Raw genomic sequence first — 18,616 nt, 5'->3', positions numbered from 1 at the left:
TACAGAAGGGTGAGGCTAGGCTTATTCCTCATCCACCTGTCCAAACCTGACCCAGCACCCCGCCTGCTCGGACATGGCCCCTGGGCAATGCCACTCTCCCTTTCTCTCAGCCACGAACCCACAGCTGGATGTTGACAAGCACAAAAGGAAGTGCTGGGGCTGTCACAGGGTCCAGCTGGGAACTGTGTGCAGCCCTTTAGGGTGTCTCTCCTATTGGCTCTGGGACACACGCTGGAAAGATGCTGGGGGAGGCTTTGGGGGTGCACCCTCCTGGTGCCTTGGGCATGGTGCTCCCACACAGCTCTCACCTCTCCTGGTTTCAAGGCAGGAAAATCCAGGCACAGGGGGCCCAACCGCCCTGGTGGGCTTGGTTCGGTAGCAACACATGGGCAGCAGACAGGACGCTGAGGTAAAACCGCGCTCTGCGTCTGCAGGGAAGTGGAGCGGGGAGAGGGACGTGCCAAAGGCAACAGCTGTCTCAGTGAGCTCAGTGTTTGCTGTCCTGCAAGACGCTGGCCGCGGGGCAGATGGGCTCTGTCCTTTCCTTCACTGAGCACCTCCCTCCGACCTGCCAGGTGCCTCTGTGGGAGCTGGCACCAGCACATCTGTGAGCAAGATGAAGGCTGGATTGTACCACGCTTTTCTGTGCAGGCTGGTTAAATCTTTCTAGCAGCAGCGGGGAGGACAAGGCAGCATGAACCTTATCAGTCATGGTCCTTATCGGCCACCACAAGTCCAGGTCCCCGTGGGGCACGTGCTCCAGGTACTGATGTGTGCCAGCTCCACTGCTATTTCCTCTCCATCGCTTGTGGCATACGGGTAAGGTCACACTAGCATGGATGTGTCAGCACAAGCCACCATGAGAGCTTTGTGTCACTGTGTGGACTCAGCCTGAGTGACAGAGCTGCCGATGAGCGGCAGGAGTCCCCCATCCAGCTTCCCCTGTACTTCAAAGGGCGGACACTGGGGTGTGTGGGCTCAGTGGAGCTGCCAGCACCCAGAGCACCCTCAGACTAGATAGTTATTGTCAGATGAGATATCCCAGTTTGAGGAGTTTCAGGGACTCACATGTCAGCATGTGCCCTGGCTGGGGGGGGACCCTGGGAAGCGTGTCTCCATGCTGAGAGAGATATGGAGAGAACTGCTTCCGCTCTGGGTGTGTTCAGTTAAACTGAAGATCATGGGTTTGGACCTTCCAAGGCTTTGATTGGAATCTCATTCTCTTGTATATGTTCCTAGATATGTGGTTTCTTCCCAGCCTATTTTAAACACTCTCATTTATCCCTAGCAGATCAAAGCACATGCACATTGGGGAGTAATGCCTTGCTGGGACAGTGACCCCAGTGTCCACCCACCACGGGTGTCCTGGCTGAGGAGTACAAGCCATGTGCTGACACACCAACCCCTTACCAGTGCCAGCAAAGGGGAATCTCCCCGCATGGGAGCCTTTCCTGATGGGAGCCCCCCAGGAGAGTTCCTGCCCCCCGGCAGCGGGGATCAGCTCGTGGCACTGCTGAGGCAGCCAGCGCCATTCGTCCTGCCCTGCACCGAGAGCCCTGTCCGTGATGTGGCTGAGCTGGTGGGCAGCAGAAAACTGTCTGGGTTTTACAGCATTGCTTCAAGCTCTTCAAGCAGGAATAATTCACTGCTGGGCAGATGAGCCCACAGGTTAAGAGTTTGTGAGCTTCTTGTTGACGTTAAGCTCACACAGGGCAGGATCTGCAAGTAACCCTTGCTGTGGCTGCTGTGGCCGGTGACCCGGCCTCCATCACCTCTCAGCAGGCAGGGAAATACATCCCAGCATGAAACAACACAAAATCTGCCTTAAAAACTAGAACAGAGGGGTAACAACCCCCCAGACATATGCATCAGCGAGCACTGACACTTGCACCAGGTCATGGGCAAGGTGGGGTAGGTGGGGCAGATGGTAGAAGGCAATCTTTTCACTTGAAAGACAGTCTCTGCACTGCAAGCATGGGCTCTTCTCTTTTTCTCTGGGCACAGATTATCTATAACGATGTTGTGCCATTCATTGCTTGTTTTCCACTTCAAAACCCTTCAGGATAGCTCAGCATGGGAAGAAGGCATCAGTTCGCTCCTCACCACCTGTGGCTCTCGCTGAGCTTCTGCATACCAAAACCATGGCCATGCCCATTTCCCAGCACAAACCTCTCCCAGATTCTGCAGCACAGTGCTCCCCCAGCTCCTCAGGGACACTGTGACACTGACACAACATGTCTGGCCAGGACCTCCAGCTACACAGTTCCGCACAGGCTTTTACTTTCTGGGAACAACACTTGTGGTAGACAGGGTGTCTAAGTGAGTTCAGGGACTGCAGCTCCTTCTTGCAGCGTCTGGCACAGGCTGAGCCCAAGGAGCTACTTTCTTTAGATCAGCTGGCAAATGCTTTTGTAGTCAGAGCTCTTGGTTTCCATTCCCTTATACCTCACATATGTGTTTGGCTCAGCCTTGGGGTAGCAATTCAGAAACCAGGAGGTTGCTTTTTTGGACAGTCAAATGCATGCAGGACTCCAACATGCACATTTTTCTGTAATAAACATGGAGTCCAAGACAGAGGAGGAGCAGATGACACCTCAGTAAGTCTGGCACAAGGCAGCAGTGATGGTATGTCTGCAGGCTCTGAAATCCCTGTCTCGTGTGCCAGAGCAGGGGCTGCAAGAGCTATCTTTGCAGGTCTTCCTTCGGTGAAGGCTAAGGAAATAAGCAGAAAAGAGCATCCCAAGATTCTTGTTTTCTGATTTTCCAGCCTTTGTCCAGCTTTGAGCAAAATGGTTCTTGCAAACATCTGAGCCTCCATGGTTGAAACTTCGAAATTTCATGTCTAGGAAGACAGAAATCTGGTGGCTTGCATCCAGCCATCTGGATGTGGGAAAGCTTGGATGTCCCATGAGAAAAGGGAGGTTTCTTGGCAAAGATTCACAATAAATCTTCATGGAGAGTGGAGGGGTGAAAATACAAAGCATCCATCAAACTGCTCATGTTCTGCAAGCAGAAGCCAGGAAGACCCAAGATGCAGGTATAGCAAGAGATTTTAAACATCAGCAAAAATATTTGAAGATCCTTTCAGCTTCAGTGCCAGAAAACGTCAGATGTCAAGGAAATCCTGTGTAGTCCTGCCCTGCTCACCTGGAAGGGCAGGACCAGCTCTGATGCTGGTCACTGGCAGCCCTCAAAGCCCTCCGGTAGATGTGATCAGTGTGATTATATATGTATGGAAAGTGGTTTGCCCAGTGCCACTCAGGAGACCAAAAGCTTCAGGATTACACCCCTGTTTCACCCATTAGGGTGCTCGCTCTGCTTCAGCACTGCTGGCCTCCCCAGGGACCCCCAGGACAGCTGAACTACTCCTGTTTCTCAGCCTTGTGAAGAGATGTGGCTACACCCAGAGCACACCTTTCCTGCCCTTCCATCTCCTCCAGACACCCCCAGGAGCTCCTGTGCTATGTCTTTCCTTCTGCACCACCTTCCTGCCCTCACCAGAGTCTGTTTTTAAAGCTGGCCAGGCTTTGAGTGATCACCACCCACCTGAGCTGTATCTTCCTCCCTGCAGATATGCCCCAGACAGACCCTGAGGAGAAGCAACACCTTCAGGAGACCCTCTCCCAATATCCTGAGGAATGATAAACTACTGCAAATATCCCCCACTTCCTTCAGAGCTGGGGAGGAAAAGCAGCATCTCTTTTAGCCCCGCCTTTATTTAATCTGATCCAAACAAGCAAACAGCAGCAACATTTTTCTGTGGAAAAAACATTTTGCACCTGGAGACAGTGAACTGTACAGTGGTGGGGATGGTTAGAGGGTGCTTGCTGGTGCCACAGTGGGGGCCCAGGCACATGAGCAGCACGGCCACCCCCAAGAAGAGGAGCAATGGGAACAAGACCTCCCTGTGCAGCCATGGCAAACCCACCTGCGAACCAGTGCCAGGTGCTTAGTTTCTATCTTGGTCTTGGGGAAAAAAAAAAAGGGAACAGACTGAATACACAGGGGCTGCAGTCAAGCTGCTGCACATACCCGTCCAAGCAAGAAAATTACATGGTAAGGCTGCCAGGGTGTCCTGACTTCACTTTGCTGGGTCTGGGCTTTTGGGGCTGTGATCCACTAGCCCCTGACCAGCAGCTGATCCAGCCCTTTGCTGGAGCTGCAGCCTTTTCCATCCGTTACACTTACTGTGTTGGATGCCGAGGAAAGCAATGAGCTCAGCTCACCCCAGATGATGCTTTTCATGCAGGGTGGTTTTGCCCCATGGGATGAGGAACTCCCACCAGGACCCCTGGGTGGGACCAATGGGTTTCCCACCACTAAGCCTGAAAGCCAACCACGCAGGGAGCAGGCAATAAGCACAGTAATAAAACCCCACCACCATCATGTTTCCAGGGCTGTTGGCTCTTGTGTGTGTCTGTGTGCGTGGGCAGAGCTGGACGTGGGCTGCACCTGCGTGGGCAAGCTCTGGGTGTGCAGTGGGGATGGGGGGAGGGGGGCACAGTGCTGCTGTAGGGCAGGGGGTCCCGGTACCCACCCCAGGTGCAGCTGGTGAGGGGGCACAGCTGATGTTTGGCTCTCAGGTTTGGGCCTATCTCAGTTTCAGCTGACTCGTGGCACGATGGGCCCCTCTTTCCATTGAGCTGTTAGATTCTTCTCACGTTGGCAGAGTGCAGTGAGACCATCACACATCCACAGTGCTGGGCTGAAAAATAAAACATTAGCAAACAGCAAATTATCTTCTGAATTGTGCTGAGAGGAGTTTCCGTGTTACTTGTTAAGCGGATTTCTAAATTTAGCCCAGTTACTGTAAAAAATACTTTTGCAAGAAACTACTGTCCGCAGCACTCAACTTCAGAGAAATTTATTTCTAGAGCCGGTGGAAAAATTTCTCACCTTTCAATGGATCCAATTATATCTTGGTGCTGGGTGGAGCCACTGGCCTTCACAGCTTCCTCACAGGCAGTTGCGGGCTGCTGGTGGGGACCACATCTCGGACAGTGCCAGGGTGGGCAGTGGGGGCTGACACCCACCTATTGACCAAGAAGATCATGTAGGATCCCGTTAGCCTTGACGGACACCTTAGTTAAAACCCTAAAACAAGTGGGTTTTACTTCCTGCCACAAAAGCATTAGTCCTGTTGTGTTTTCAGCCACAGTTGCTGCTAGCACTAAAGTTTCCCAGGATCAGGCTCCTGTCAGGACCTGGCCAGTTGCCCCAGTAAAAGGAGAAAATCACAGCTTGCAGAACTGGGACAGTGCCCATGTGGCCTTTGGAAAGTGGGTTGGTAGCCAGCCTGTGGGCAAGGCTGCTCTGTGCCGCACTGCTGAGCTCAGCCTGGGTGATCAGACCCACATGTGCAGGCTCCGGCCCACGCCCCTGACTGCCGGCTCCCCACAGCGTCACTAGAGATAAAATGGGAAAGGGTTTTTTTTCACCTTTATTTCTAGTTTTTCTCATGTCCTAGCAAATATGCCAGCGGAAATGGTGGCTTATGAAAGGACATCACACTCAAAGCAGAGGCAGTCACTAGGCATTGTATGAAAGGCTCCAGGATGATGGGCTCTACTGTGGAGAACACAACTGCCTGTACCTGTTGATGGATGAGCCTGCCTCTGGCACAGGGACAGTTCCATGGATGGATCTCACAGCAGCATCCATGGATTGCAAACAGTCCTACAAATCAGAGAGGCGTTCAGTGTCTTTGTGATGAGAAAGAGCAGGAGGGAGTAGTGAAGCATCTCACATTTATTAAAGGAAATGCTCTAAACTCCAGAGTTTGGGCTAGGCTTTAAAAGCCACTGTGCCAGCATGCCGTTGTAGGCAGGCCATGATGCCTTGAGTAGTTGAGATAAAGGCTTGGCCCTCTTCAACCTGTCATGCTGGTCTCTCTGCTGAGGTCCCTGCTCCCCTGGCTGCACAGCTGGGGTCACACATGTGGTGGTCCTGACATGAGCTGTGCCCCACAGCTGGCTCGAGCACTCTGCCTTCTGTTATCCCTCCCCTCCTGCCTGTCATCACACCCCAGCAGAGGCGAAATGTCCCTCTGTGAGGGGCTGGTGGTGTATCGTCTCAGCTGTGCTGCTGCTGCCAGCTGGCCCTGAACAGCAGAAACACTGCCCAGGAGGGACGAGTGCTGCCCAAGTGGGTTAGGAGGCAGTCTCCAAGAGGAGGACTCAGCATGGGCCTGGGGTCAAGAAAAAATCCGGTAGAAATCAATAACTGAACCCTTCATAAATAGTCCTGCAAGCTCTGGCAAATGCACATGGGCTGTCTGGCTTCAGGTTTGCTCCAAAGATTCCTGTAAAGTCCAGAGTGCTACAATTTGTGACACAGCTACCGGCTCTTGGAGGAGAGGCAAGTGCCCAGCTGCAGGGTTTGCTCTGCTCTCCCCTTCTGGTGGGTGTGTCATCTCTGCTCCCACCACCCAGATCCCCAGTGCAGGCAGCTGTAGGTGCAAACTATACAACTACATGGTTTGTCTTGTGCTGTGTCTGTCACCAAGCCCATCCTGTTTAGCCCATGCAACAGGATCAAGGGAGCTCCCAGGTAGACCTGAAAAACAAATTAGCAAGACCCTCTCATTTACTGGTGATCTTAGGAGTGCATGCTCGATTTTGCCTCCTTCCTGGAGTGACTGTACTGCACTGGCAGGGGGAAGGCAGGTTCTTGGTTCTGGAGATGGCCTGGTGGGTACAATGAAGGAAAGTGAGGTGGACACACATTGCACCCTGGCTTTCTACTCTGTCCCAGGTTTTAACAGTGAGCATTCAGATGATCAGAATTCACAATTTTAACTACTTCTCACTAAAACTGTGAAATGCCCTTTGGGAAACTTGCACTGTTCCTGTGATGTCAGACCTATCAGGGAGAAGGGGTTTGATACCTACCAAACTTCTTTAATTTCATGAAAAAAGGCTGAATTCTTTGTAAAAGCCCATCCCAGCATGGTGTCCCCGTGTTCTGGCCAAGAAGGGCTCAGTTCTACTGGCAGCTGGGAATTCATCCCCTCATTCCTGCAGCCTGGGAGATCACCTTTTCAGCATGAGATTTTACTTTTCTGCACTTCTTCCTCCAAGGCTCAGCTTGGTTTGTAAAGACATTCAACATTTTACAAGGAGTTGATCTTAATTAGCAAGAAGGATGGCTCTGAAGTCCTCAGACTTCAGGACTGATCTCAATTGGATTACAGCTCAACAGAGTATTTCACTCCAGGGAGATCACAAATAAACATACAGTTCACCCTGGGTTTTCTCACATCACAAGATGTGGAGATCAAAGCTTCTGACGTCTAAGTCAGAAGGAATATCTCCTTTCATGATGCATGAGGAGGAACCAAGTTCTGGATGTGTTGGACCTGTACAGGGCTCTGGAAATGCAAAAAGCCCTCAAAAGCCCCACTTTCCTTCCCTGCCAGGGAGGGCACCAAGTTAGCTGGAGCTATTGCTGATGCTTGGAGCAGGACTGGGGGAAATGAACAGCTTTCAGCAAAGCTGGAAAATGAGCCTTTCTGGCAGTTGATAAGAGGGGAATATTTTACTAGAGCAACAGAGTTTGTGCCTTACCTGGGAAAACAGTTTTTCTCAAACAGGGCTTTGGTTTTATTTTATTTTACCTCAATAAAGAGAAGGCTCGTGCTATGGAAATCCACATCAACCTCCTCCAGGCATAGGGATGCTCAGGGACTACAGGAAATCCTGTTCCTCAGCAAAGGGCAAAGCCCTCCTCAGTCCTATGTGGGCTCATGTCACCATCTGCCACCTTCATACATGGGTGATGGGTGATGCCTGAAGCCAGAAACAAACATGACAGAGAAATCCTGCAAGTCCTGTTATGGCTTATTCTGGAGAGAGCTGCTGTGTCTGTTGGTCTTAAAAGCATTGGTGAGTGTCTCTGCCAAGAAAGTGCTGTGAACGCAGTGATTCATCTCTTTTTTTTTTCCCCCCGATGCTCGTTAAAATGAGAATTTGCCAGTGCCGCTGCTGTATCCAGCTGAATGCGTGTGCTTCTTGGCTCCCAGCAAGGTCCTTGCTGCAGATACCGTGTGCTTTGGCAGTGGGGCCAGTCTGGGCTGCAGGATATTACGCCTGGCAGGGACACAAACCCCTTCCAGTTCCTGGAATTTGGATTGTCTCGTGGAGTGCTGATTAAGCAGTGCTTTCAATCTGCACCCAAGACAAAACCCTCTCCTTGTCTCTGTGCAGAGGCTCCGTGCAGCTCAGCTGCTGCGTGGCAGTGGGAGCTGCAGTGGGTTTGCTCTTCCTGGGCCACAGGGAAACAAAAACTCAGAAAAAATTCTCACATGCAAAACTTTGCAGTTCACAATGCTGGATGAGCATTTGCTGCTCAGGGCTCTGTCTTTTGTGAAATAATGAATCATTAAAAAAAAACCCTCCCCGTAACACAGCCCCAGTGCCCTCCCTACCTCGGTGTGCACTTGGTGGCAGCTGCTCCTCCCAGTCTACCCAGACCATGTCCCCAGTCGAGATTGCTGCTGCGTGTCCCTGTCTGCCTTTCTAATCCGCTGGGAATGAAACCACCTTTACCAGCCTTAGTAATGAGAGATTTGATAGCTTGAGTGGAGGGAGTCAGCCCTGGAGCGTGCTGTCCTGGTGAGGTATGAAGGACCTTCCTGCTGCTGGCCCCTGGAGCTGGCACTCGCCTCTACATAAGGGCGAACATAAAACAGGGGTGTCGGTAGGACTGGCAACCTGGGGATGGAGCTTTGCCTGGCACCTGTGGAGAGGTGACTGGTGTTTTGGGATGGAGGAGGTGAAGCTGAGCTGGTTAGACCACCTACAACAGACAGCCTGGAAAGCTAGTGAGCTCTGGGAGTCACCCTGACACCCTGGCGTGTCCAGCGCCAGCATCCACGGCACGGCACAGCCCCCAGCTGCGTGCCCAGCTCTGCCAGTTCACAGGGTGCTGCTGGTCTCTGCACCAAGGGGTCCCCTCCTGTGGCACTGCAGCGGGGCTGGAGATGCCTCGGCAGCAGTTTCCCTGTCTCCTTGCTGGCACAATCATCATCCCACCTGCTGGGTGGGGAATGGGTGGAAACATCCCTCTGGCACATGTCTCCAGCCGCTCCCCAGGGCCCACAGCATCTTGAGTTGCTTTATGGGAGAGCAGATGCCAGGAAAAACATATACGGGGGACTGTTTTGGCAGAGGCTCACAGCAGGGTGAGGCTGTATTGCTATAACACATCAGCTCAGCACCTGGGTGTTATTCCCACTCCACGCTTGGGTCTGCTCCTCCCCAAGCTCCTGGTCGGCTCCTGTTGCACGGCAGGTCTCTGGGTGACTGGGCACAGCTGGTTGGGCTCTGAGATGTGCCGTCAGTCCCAGCATGGGGCAGGAGCTGTGTGTCTGGGATCCTCAACTCTCATCCCAGTCAAACCAGTGGGGACGAGAAGCAGCGATAGGCTGCTGCTATGGGTCTGCCTTCCCATCCCTGTAGATCCCAGCAGGCTTCTTGTCTCCCCACCTGAGCAACAGCTTTTCTCAGCATACTCTGGTTTCAGCTCTGTGCCTCCATCTCCATGTCTCTCACCAGCTCGGGAGAGGGAATTTGGCCTTGGTGCTCCCCTTCATGCAACCAGAGAGTCAAATCCTGGCTCCAAACCTGCCTGTCCCCTGGTGAACCCAGTCCTGGTGAGGCACAGGGTAAGCACCTTTCTTGCCTGGGGCACCGTGGCATGGGGGAATGACAGCAGTGAGCCCCACACATGGCCATGGGAGGAAGAGATGTGCTGGGCATTGCAAACAGCCCCTCCAGCCTGCCAGCCTTGCATTTTTGTGACCTGCAATCATTCAGCTGGCCCCAGGCATTGTGACTGCTTGGGATGTTGTAGGGAAATACACTTGATGCTGCAGGATTGTCTACAGCTTTCAGACTTCTGCAGCCATTTTCCCTCCCTGGGGACAGACACCCGGACACCAGTTGGGCTCCCCAGGGGAACACAGCCTGCAGAGAAAGGGCTGTTTTCCCCTGAGATGCCCCTGGCTGGGCATCTCCAGCCCAGGTCAGTGGTGGGGATGCAGGCAGAGCCCCCACCAGCTGCAGCAAGTCCTAGTCCTTGGGGGACCCATGGGCGGCAGCACCCAGCCTGGCAAGTGGCTTCATTTGTAACAGGGAGAACTGCTGGCCCAGGGATATGCATGGTCACCAGGTCCCCTCCCACCCACCCCCAGAAAGGGACATCTCTGACATCTGCTCAGCTTGCACCAAAGCAGGGTGGCCCCGGGGCTCCCGGTGAGTGCCAGCCCTGGTGCCACCTTGCCGGGGCAAAACCCCCTCTGCATCCCTCACCGACCTGGATGCGCTTCCCTATCCATAGCTCCCATCGAGACCCCAGCTGGGAGGGGATGAACAGGGGAGAGGTGACTCTGGGAATCACTCCCGTTAATAGCTTGCAAAAACCCTCAGCCAGCAGCCGATGAGCATCTCTCCCCACTGGAGGAGTGAGCTGGGCTCCGCTCGATTCCCCCCGCCGGCACCGTGCGGGGCTCAGCGTGCCTGCGTGCGCGCCTGTGTGCGCGGATGCATCCACCAGCCTATAAATCTCCTAGCAGGGCTCTTTCCAAACTTCAGGACATTCCCCGGGGGAAGAGTTAAGATGCAGCTTTTGCGTCAGATGCCGCAGCGGGCTGCCCGCCGGGGCTAGGCTAAACCTCTCCCTGCATCTGCCCCAGCAGGTTGTTTGCAAAGGTCAATCCCACCGGCTGCCGCCGCCGGGCTCGGCTGCTCTTGGCTCAGTCCTCAAGGTACGTAGTCGGGGGAACATCCTCCCCGCTGCTCCGGGAAGGGCTGGCAGGGATGCTAGGAGGTGCATCGGCTGACAGATGAGGAGATATTCCAGCATTTTCCTTTTTTTTTTTTTTTTTTTTTTTTTTAAATTATTCTGCTTTTGCAGTGGTTTATTTTTCTTTCCCTGAGATAAAGAGTGATTAGGATTTCTAGATGATGCTTTTAAATCTTGCTGTATGTTTCTTTATCTGTATGAGATTTCCATTTGTGCTGGGGATTTACTCAACACATCAAAAGCCTGGGAAGTTACAGGGCAGGCGGCTGCAGCGAATATCTCAGCATGCTTCTAATTAGTCCCTGTCTGGCGGGTATGTGCAATAAGTGAAAAAATGGGGGAGATTTTGTACCGATTTTATTTATTTTTTTTAGAGAAACAAGAAAGTGAGTTCTCCAGACATTTCCCTGACACTCCTGTGGAATTTGCTTTGATAAATCAGGTTATCAAAGAGATTAATTTTAAAATTTTATTATGAAAAAGAAAAAAAAGAAAATTTATTTCCATCTTATTTTGGGAAGCGGTGTTTGCACATGAACTGCAAACCTGAGTGGTGCCTGTGCTGTCTTCTCTCCTAGATCCACGCACCGGCAGCAGGGACCGGCGATCCGCCTTGTCCTTGCTTAACTCCGTGCGGGAGCAGAAAGCCACCAGCCGACCCCGCCGGCCAGGCTAGCATGACTGTGCTCCACCTGCACCTGTACCTCACTGCCTTGGGCTTCTGGATGACACAGCAGTCCAGCTCCTTCTTGCTCCCCAACGCTACTGAGCTCCTGTCCCCCGCCGGGGGCAGACCCACGGGCCTGCTGTGGGGCGTGGGGGTCCCCCGGACCCGTCGGAAGCGATACCTCTCCCCCCGCGACATGAACGTGATTTTGGACTATCACAACCAAGTGCGGGCACAGGTGTCCCCCCCCGCCGCCAACATGGAGTATATGGTGAGTCGGGCTCTGGTAGGGTGGGTTTGGGTCCAAAGCTCTTGGCTGCTGCAGTGGGGTCAAGGGGCTCACCTGTGACATGGGCACCCAACCTGGTAGGGATGGGTCACCCACACATCGGGACTCAGGGTGCTACCCTGGGTGCGTAGCAGAGCATCTGCCCTGGGGGATGTTTCATGTCCCTGGTGCAGGGCAGACCCATGCAGCCTCTGCGCAGGAGGGATGGAGTCCCCATGGGGTGAGGTTTCCACTCAGGGGTAGATTTAGGACCCCTGGTCCTGTTCCTGGGACATCTGGGAGCTTGCTGGCTGTGGGACAGCAGGATCCATCCAGCTGAGCTGCAGAGGTAGCATTAGGGGAAGAGAGGTGGCTAAAGCATGAAAAGCTCAGGTCCCAAACCACAGCCCAGGTGGGAGCCTATCCCCTGACTGTAGCCAGGAGGGACAGCCCTGTCCCACGGTCCAGGGTCCCCTGGGAGTGTGCCCAGGGATGCCAGCCCCCGGGAGAAGAAACAAGCAGGATTGGGGCAGAGAAGGGCTGCACTGCCTTACCAGGTCAGGCACCTGCTCCAGACGAGGGCCACCCTGGGCAGAGCTTTCCCCAGGTTGTCTCCACCCTTCTTGGAGCTCCTAACCCAGCCCTAAAGGGAGGAGAAATGGGGAGCCACCAAGAGGAGGGATTTCCAGCCCACACAGGCAGGGACCATTGGGGCAGGAGGTGCCACATGCTGCTCTGCTCCCAGCAAGAGGACCGGAGCTTTGACAGAGCAGCTGGGCGGTCCCTGAATGTTGGTTTGGGAAAGACAGGCGGCAGCCTGGCTTGCTGGGTACCAGAACAGGTCAGAAGTGCCCAGGAGCATCCTGCGCTGCTTCTTGCTTCACCTAAATTCCTGACTTCCAAAATAAGCTCTCCTAAAGCAGTTCAGGATGGGTGAGGAATCTTTCAATAATGCATGAAGGAAAGAGCTGTCCTCACCTGTTAGTCTGCAGCCAGGGCTGCGGTGGAGGGCTGGGGACAGTTGTGAGCTGCAGCAGCAGCGCAGGGCTGTGGGGTTTCATCTCTGGGTTCAGCTCCACCTTCTGCAGAAGCAGCTTATTCCCAGAGGGAATCACACACACGGGGCTTGCACTGCTTCAGGGCATCCATGCTCTGCCTGGGCAGTGGGCACCCAACACGCCCAGGAGCCACGGTGGGCAGCTGGGGGTGGTTCATCACTCCTGGACAGGCTGCCATGCTTCCCAGGGGGTTTTCCCAGCCTGATATGAGTCATGTTTTTTGGACATCCATGGGTGCTTAGAAACCCTCTCTGAGCCCAAGGGAGTGTGTTTCTTCTTTTCCCTCCTCTGGGCACCCAAAATCCCTGTCTGCCCTTTTCCTTTCCTCCTGGCCAGGTGTGGGACGAGCGGCTGGCCAGGGCAGCGGAGGCGTGGGCTGCGCGCTGCCTGTGGGACCATGGCCCCCCCCAGCTGATGAAATATGTGGGGCAGAACCTCTCCATCCACTCGGGCAGGTGAGTTCCCCATGGGCTCAGCAGGCTCCTGGGGACCCCCTGCCCCCCATGATGCTGGAGGAGGAGCAGCAGCCTCTCGGTCATGGAGCAGAGAGGTTCTGAGCTGGGGCTGCAGAGAACTGAGATGAACCAAGAGGCACATCAATCCCTCTGGGGAGGAGGGTCCAACTCTTGCAGCAGAGTAAATGTAGAAAACCAGAGGTGCCTGCTGCTCATTTGGGGAGTATGGCATTAACCCCCTCTCTGCCTGGCACACGGAGCAGGGGACGTGGGTCCTGGATCTCCACATGCAGCTGAGTGCTCAGGTGCCTGCAGTGAGGGCCAGGTCTTCTGGCCTTGGGCACAAGCAGAGTTGGTGCAAAGATGTCATTGCCCCCTTCTCCCCAGGAGTGCTTGTCCACACCGGTCCCTGTCTCCATCTCACTTTCCTCCCGATTCCCTCAATATGGAGCCTTCCTCTCCCTCCTTTCCCTCTCCCATGACCTCTGAGTTGGAGGAGGTTCACCTTACGCATGGCACCTTTTGCAGGTACCGCTCCATTGTGGACATGGTGAAATCATGGCACCAGGAGAAGCAGCACTACTCCTTTCCCCAGCCCCACGAGTGCAACCCCCGCTGCCCCTCCAAATGCAGTGGCTCTGTCTGCAGCCACTACACGCAGGTGAGTACCACAGCCCCCCACATCCCCCACAGCCCCCTGCAACCCCCCAGGAACCGACTGCAAACTGTGGGGCAGCTCACAGTGCCTTGGGCTGCTGCAGCATGCAGTGCAGTAAGCAGCTCTCCTCCCAGCAGCAGTGGGGATGCAGGATTAAATCCTGGCAGCTGCCTGCTTCAAATCAGGCAGCAGGGATGGCAGCAGGCAGCATGTCTGCCAGAGGCGTGCAGGCAGCTGGTGGTGATGTCCTCCTACCCTGGGCCCTCGTGGGAATTGGGCTGCTTGCAAGGGGGTCCCAGGGACTCGCAGTCTGCTGAAGTGCAGCTCTTGCCAGTTGGCTGGGAGGTTTACATTTTTCTTACATTTTTTTCCTTGCTTTGGCCTTTTTCTCCTTATTACCTCAGTGGCATTATTCAAAGGTGGTGAAGAGAGAAAAAAAAAGCCCCTTTGTGCTTTTGCCAGGCATGAATCCTCTCTGTGATGGAGCAGCTTTATAGAGCCCAGCCATGTCTGGCTCCCTGGGAATGAAGCCCCTTCTTTTCCTGGCACATCCACTGGCAGCCTGGCCAGCACAAGGTGGAAAACCTCCCTCTGATCCCCTGCCCGGTGGCAAAGCTGTGCCAACCCCTAATTACCTCCTCTGCATGGCTCCAACCTTTGGATGAGCTGCGCGGGGATGCAGATGCTCACCATGGGGACGCTCAGAGACAATCTGGGTTGCAAATGGGCAAGATATATTTTTTTAAGGAAGAAGTTCAGCCTGCAGAGGCTTTAGGAGGAGCTTCTGGCTCTGACCTCCCTGTGTGCAGGGTAAGCTGCTGGCAATGATTCAGGGTGAGGTTTAGGAATGAATTTGGGTAAATCGGAGAAATGACCCAGACTCTGATGCTCATTGAAGTGAGCTTGGCAAGGCAGGCCCTTACAGAGCAGCACAGGCTGCAGGCAGAGGAGGGACAGTGAGAAATCACCCTCTGGTGACAAAATGCTGCCTGTGATGGGCACAGCATCCAGCCCAAGAAATTTGGGTGAGTGGGATGAAATTCCCTGGTGGGAGAGAGCCCTGTGCTGGGGTTCCAGGGTGACTGGCTGCGGGGAGCCTGGGCGGGTGGTCACTGACAGTGCCTGTTCTCCTGGCGCAGATGGTTTGGGCATCCTCCAGCCGCCTGGGCTGCGCCCTCGGCACCTGCACCAACGTGCGGGTGTGGGGCAGCACGTGGCGGCACGCTGTCCTCCTGGTCTGCAACTACGCCATCAAGTAAGTGTGTGGAGGGAAGCCCCCCGGCCCCGTGCCATCCTCGCTGCTCGCTCTGGTGTCGGCAGAGAGGCGATGGTGCTCAGAGGTGATGCCCTCCTTTCTTTTTAGGGGCAACTGGCTGGGAGAAGCACCATACAAGGTGGGGCAGCCGTGCTCGGCCTGCCCCCCCACCTATGGCGGGGGCTGCTCCAACAACATGTGCTTCACCGGACTCAAATCCAACCAAGTCAGCTGGTTCTAGGGTTGCAGCTCCGTGAGGAAGCCCCCAGGGATGGGGACAGGGTGAACCAAAATTATTTATAACACTGTGTCTCCCCCCAGCTGCCTTGGCCGCCCCTCGGCCCCCTCCCTGCCACATGTTAGGTGGCTCTCACCAGCCCAGCTGTCCAGCCTGCTTCATCCCTAGAGCCACATAGGAAATGGCTTTTTTAACACGGCACTCCGGCAGCGCTTGCGTTGTCCAGCTGCTTCCCACTTTAGGCAAAATAAGGACGGATCAGGTTCCTATTTTGTGAAATAGGGATGGTTTGGGGGTGCGTGGAGGGAGCAGGGCTAGCTGGCATGGTCCCTGCTCTGCAGGCTCGGGGGCTTTCCCCAACGACCCCCGTCTGTGCTAAGGTAGAGGCTGGTGTAAGCAAATACCAAGATGTTCCCCTCATGGCAAGCAGCTGGAGAAATGGGGAGTCCTGAGCATGCCCCTGCTCCCTGGCAGCCGCTCCAGCCATGGGACCCCCAGCTCTGAGCCCCCCAATAAAGCAGCCTGGAAACCTCCATGCTCGTGTCGGTCCTCCCTCACTCTCAGACTGGAGCCTTGGGGTAACACTGAGCTGGCGCCTTTGATCTGATTTTGGGTGTAAACAGCGAAGGGGTACAGAAGCCTTCAGTGGGGCGGGGGACCACGGCCACGGGAGATGCCTGGGCGCTTTGCTCCATCGTGTGGGAGAAGCCAGCACTGCTGGGACACCGGGTGATGATGACACCAAAGGGCCACAAGCTCCCTGTCCCACCCAGGCTGCCCCACACCACCCCACTGCCCTACCTCACCCCTGCACCGCTGGGCACCCCATTATCCACATTCCCTCCCTCTCTAGGACCTCCCAGCATTCAGCAAACTAAGGGGTCCCCAAATTGCCAGGCCTTGGGTTTGAGCCCCCAGCTGCGGATTCCCACACTGCCGTCCCCCGTGTTGTGGCAGCCCCCTTCCTTGCTCACCCCCACCCCACTGCATGCTCCCTTGGGATGAGCTTTTCCATTCAGAGGAGCAGACATCCCTAATTTTGTCCCCTCAGGGCTGCAGGGTTTGATAGCTGGGGTGTCCCAGGACTGGCAGAGGCCCCTCAGTGCTTCCTCCAGCCTGGTCTCTTCCTGAGATGCAGGAGGCCCTGTGCTGCCAGACAATCACTTCTTCAGCTCCAGCTCTGGTTCTCCCATTTATTTAGCATCATCTCAGCAACATCTCTTGCACATGGCCCTGCTTGCCTCAGTGTAGCCCCCCGGGAGCAGGGGCTGTTCCTGCCATGGAGCCACCACTGTCACAGTGGCTGTCACAGCCCCCCGGGGAGGTTGGGGACCACACCTGCACACCCTGCCACCACGGGGTCCCCAGGGCTCCTCCTGGGAGCACAGATACCCTGAGCGGCTGCAGCACCTTGCAAGTCCCCCCAGATTTGGGGAGCAGAGGAAGACGGGGAGGAGCTGCAAATGCCCTGCATCCCAGTGCCAGGCTCAGGGTACCACCCTGCATCCCGCCACCACATCCCTGTGGCTCCCCAAACCCAAGTGACCCCTCTGGTTTTGCACCGAGGGGACAAGTCCCAACCCACAGCTGGGGTGTTTTCTCCTTGTGCCAGGCCCTGCTCTGCCCGTGACAGTGTGTGCCAGCCTCCATGGCTCATCCCGTGGCCCCTCACCCACAGGCAGGCTCAGCCCTGGCCTGGGCTCAGCCCTGGTTTTCCCATCCTGGGCAGGCAATGGCACAAAATCCAGCAGCACCTGGGGCGCTGCAGAGCCAGAGCCAGAGCCAGCCTCCCCGTCCCCCCCTGTGTCCGGGGGTGAACCCCAGCCCAGCAGCTGCCCCGGCCTTGACACCAGGTGGAAACGGGAGCCCCAAAAGAGTCCAGTAAAAGCCATGTTTGAGTTTCTAGCTTGGCAGCAGTTACTATAGCTACAGCAACGGCACCTTGCAGATTGGTTTCCATAAGAGCTTGGTTACTATTTAACATCTCCACCCACATTAGCCCTGATTAAGCGAATCAATAAGATAACAGGAGAGGCAGGTTTCCTCGCCCTGCCTCTCTGCACTCCCTCCTGCCTTCACCTAGTTCCTTAGTGAAAGACATTTTTATTTATTTATTTAGATTTCTTTTTATTCCTCTACTTCCTCTGGTTTTCGCCCCAAGTCCCCATAGCAGTAGCCGGCGAGACATGGTCAATGTAAGCACCCAGCTAAGCGCTAAGATGGAGGCTCCATATGGTGAGTACAGCGTTTCCATCGCCCGCGCTGCCGCCCCGGCGTCGCTCACGGGAAGCAGGGCTGGGAGCAGGCAGCAGCCCCCAGCCCCACGTCCCAGCCCCGCCGCGCTGCCTGGCCCCCACCGGCTCAGGCACCTGCAAAGGCTGGAGATGGAGGCAGAAAAAGGCTCCCCGATTGATTTTTATATAATATAAATACATATATATGTATTTTTTCTCTTTCACTCTGCTTGGCTTGAAGAAGAAGGCACGTGCCCAAGGGAGCAGAGCTGTCCGACCTGCTGGCAGAGGGGCTGCTGCAGGGTTCGCAGCACAAGTGGAAGCAGTTTAGAGAGCAGGTGACGTGCTGCCTTAGGACACGCAGCCAGCCCCAATGCAAAGCCTGCGGGCAGACCGTGGCACGCCCGGGCAGCGGGAGCGGGCACAGCGGGCGCCCACCAGCGCTGCTGCTCTTGCCAAGGGCCAGGGCCGGGCTGGTGTTATGGCTGGGCAGGTTTCCCAGCAGGGAGAGTAGTGCCTGGAAGAACGGCAGCCTCCAGCCTCTGAGGTGCAGAGCAGCGGGTGGCACACCGCTGCCTGGGGTGCCCTGGCTGCAGGGAGATGCCCACCAGGCCTGTGCCCATGCTCCGCCGGTGGTACAGTGGGGACCAGCCCAGGGCAGCCCCACGCCGCAGCTCTCCTTGGCTGTGCCAGCTGCCAACTGCCAGGAAACGCACATGGGCACTGGGGGTACGGGTCCCCCTGCACAGGCTGTCGTCAGCCCAATGTCACCCTCAGGATGGGTCCAACTGTGCCTGTGCTGCAGCTTCCTCACGAGGCAAGGAGCTGGGACTGGTTTAGTCATGTGTGACCTGGGAACCCCAGTTCACTGGGCATGGCCAGGGTGCAGAGTGAGGCTCCAGCAGACAAGATCTCACAGTTACAAGGTTCTCCATAATGTCCTGTGGCTCTCCATCACTTCCTCATGGCTCTCCATCACT

General features: G+C 55.3%; 1 protein-coding gene across 1 annotated transcript; it reads left to right on the top strand.

The window, feature by feature from the left end:
- The first annotated feature begins 10,924 nt into the window (after positions 1–10,924).
- On the top strand, positions 10,925–15,887 carry R3HDML (R3H domain containing like). The gene is made up of 6 exons (XM_074920304.1): positions 10,925–11,116; positions 11,382–11,741; positions 13,133–13,251; positions 13,780–13,912; positions 15,049–15,164; positions 15,273–15,887. The coding sequence occupies exons 2-6, from the start codon at positions 11,481–11,483 to the stop codon at positions 15,403–15,405; spliced, it is 762 nt and encodes a 253-aa protein (XP_074776405.1). The 5' UTR covers positions 10,925–11,116; positions 11,382–11,480; the 3' UTR covers positions 15,406–15,887.
- The last annotated feature ends 2,729 nt before the right edge of the window (positions 15,888–18,616 follow it).

This window comes from Athene noctua, chromosome 16, assembly GCF_965140245.1.
Source record: "Athene noctua chromosome 16, bAthNoc1.hap1.1, whole genome shotgun sequence".
Taxonomy (NCBI): Eukaryota; Metazoa; Chordata; class Aves; order Strigiformes; family Strigidae; genus Athene; species Athene noctua.
This window is presented reverse-complemented; position numbering and strand designations above follow the sequence as displayed.

Excerpts from the sequence above, each read along its gene's own strand:
- R3HDML (XM_074920304.1), top strand. The coding sequence starts at position 11,481 with ATGACTGTGCTCCACCTGCACCTGTACCTCACTGCCTTGGGCTTCTGG. Across the intron at positions 11,742-13,132 it reads CCGCCAACATGGAGTATATG|GTGTGGGACGAGCGGCTGGC; the intron begins GTGAGTCGGGCT and ends CCTCCTGGCCAG. Across the intron at positions 13,252-13,779 it reads CTCTCCATCCACTCGGGCAG|GTACCGCTCCATTGTGGACA; the intron begins GTGAGTTCCCCA and ends CACCTTTTGCAG.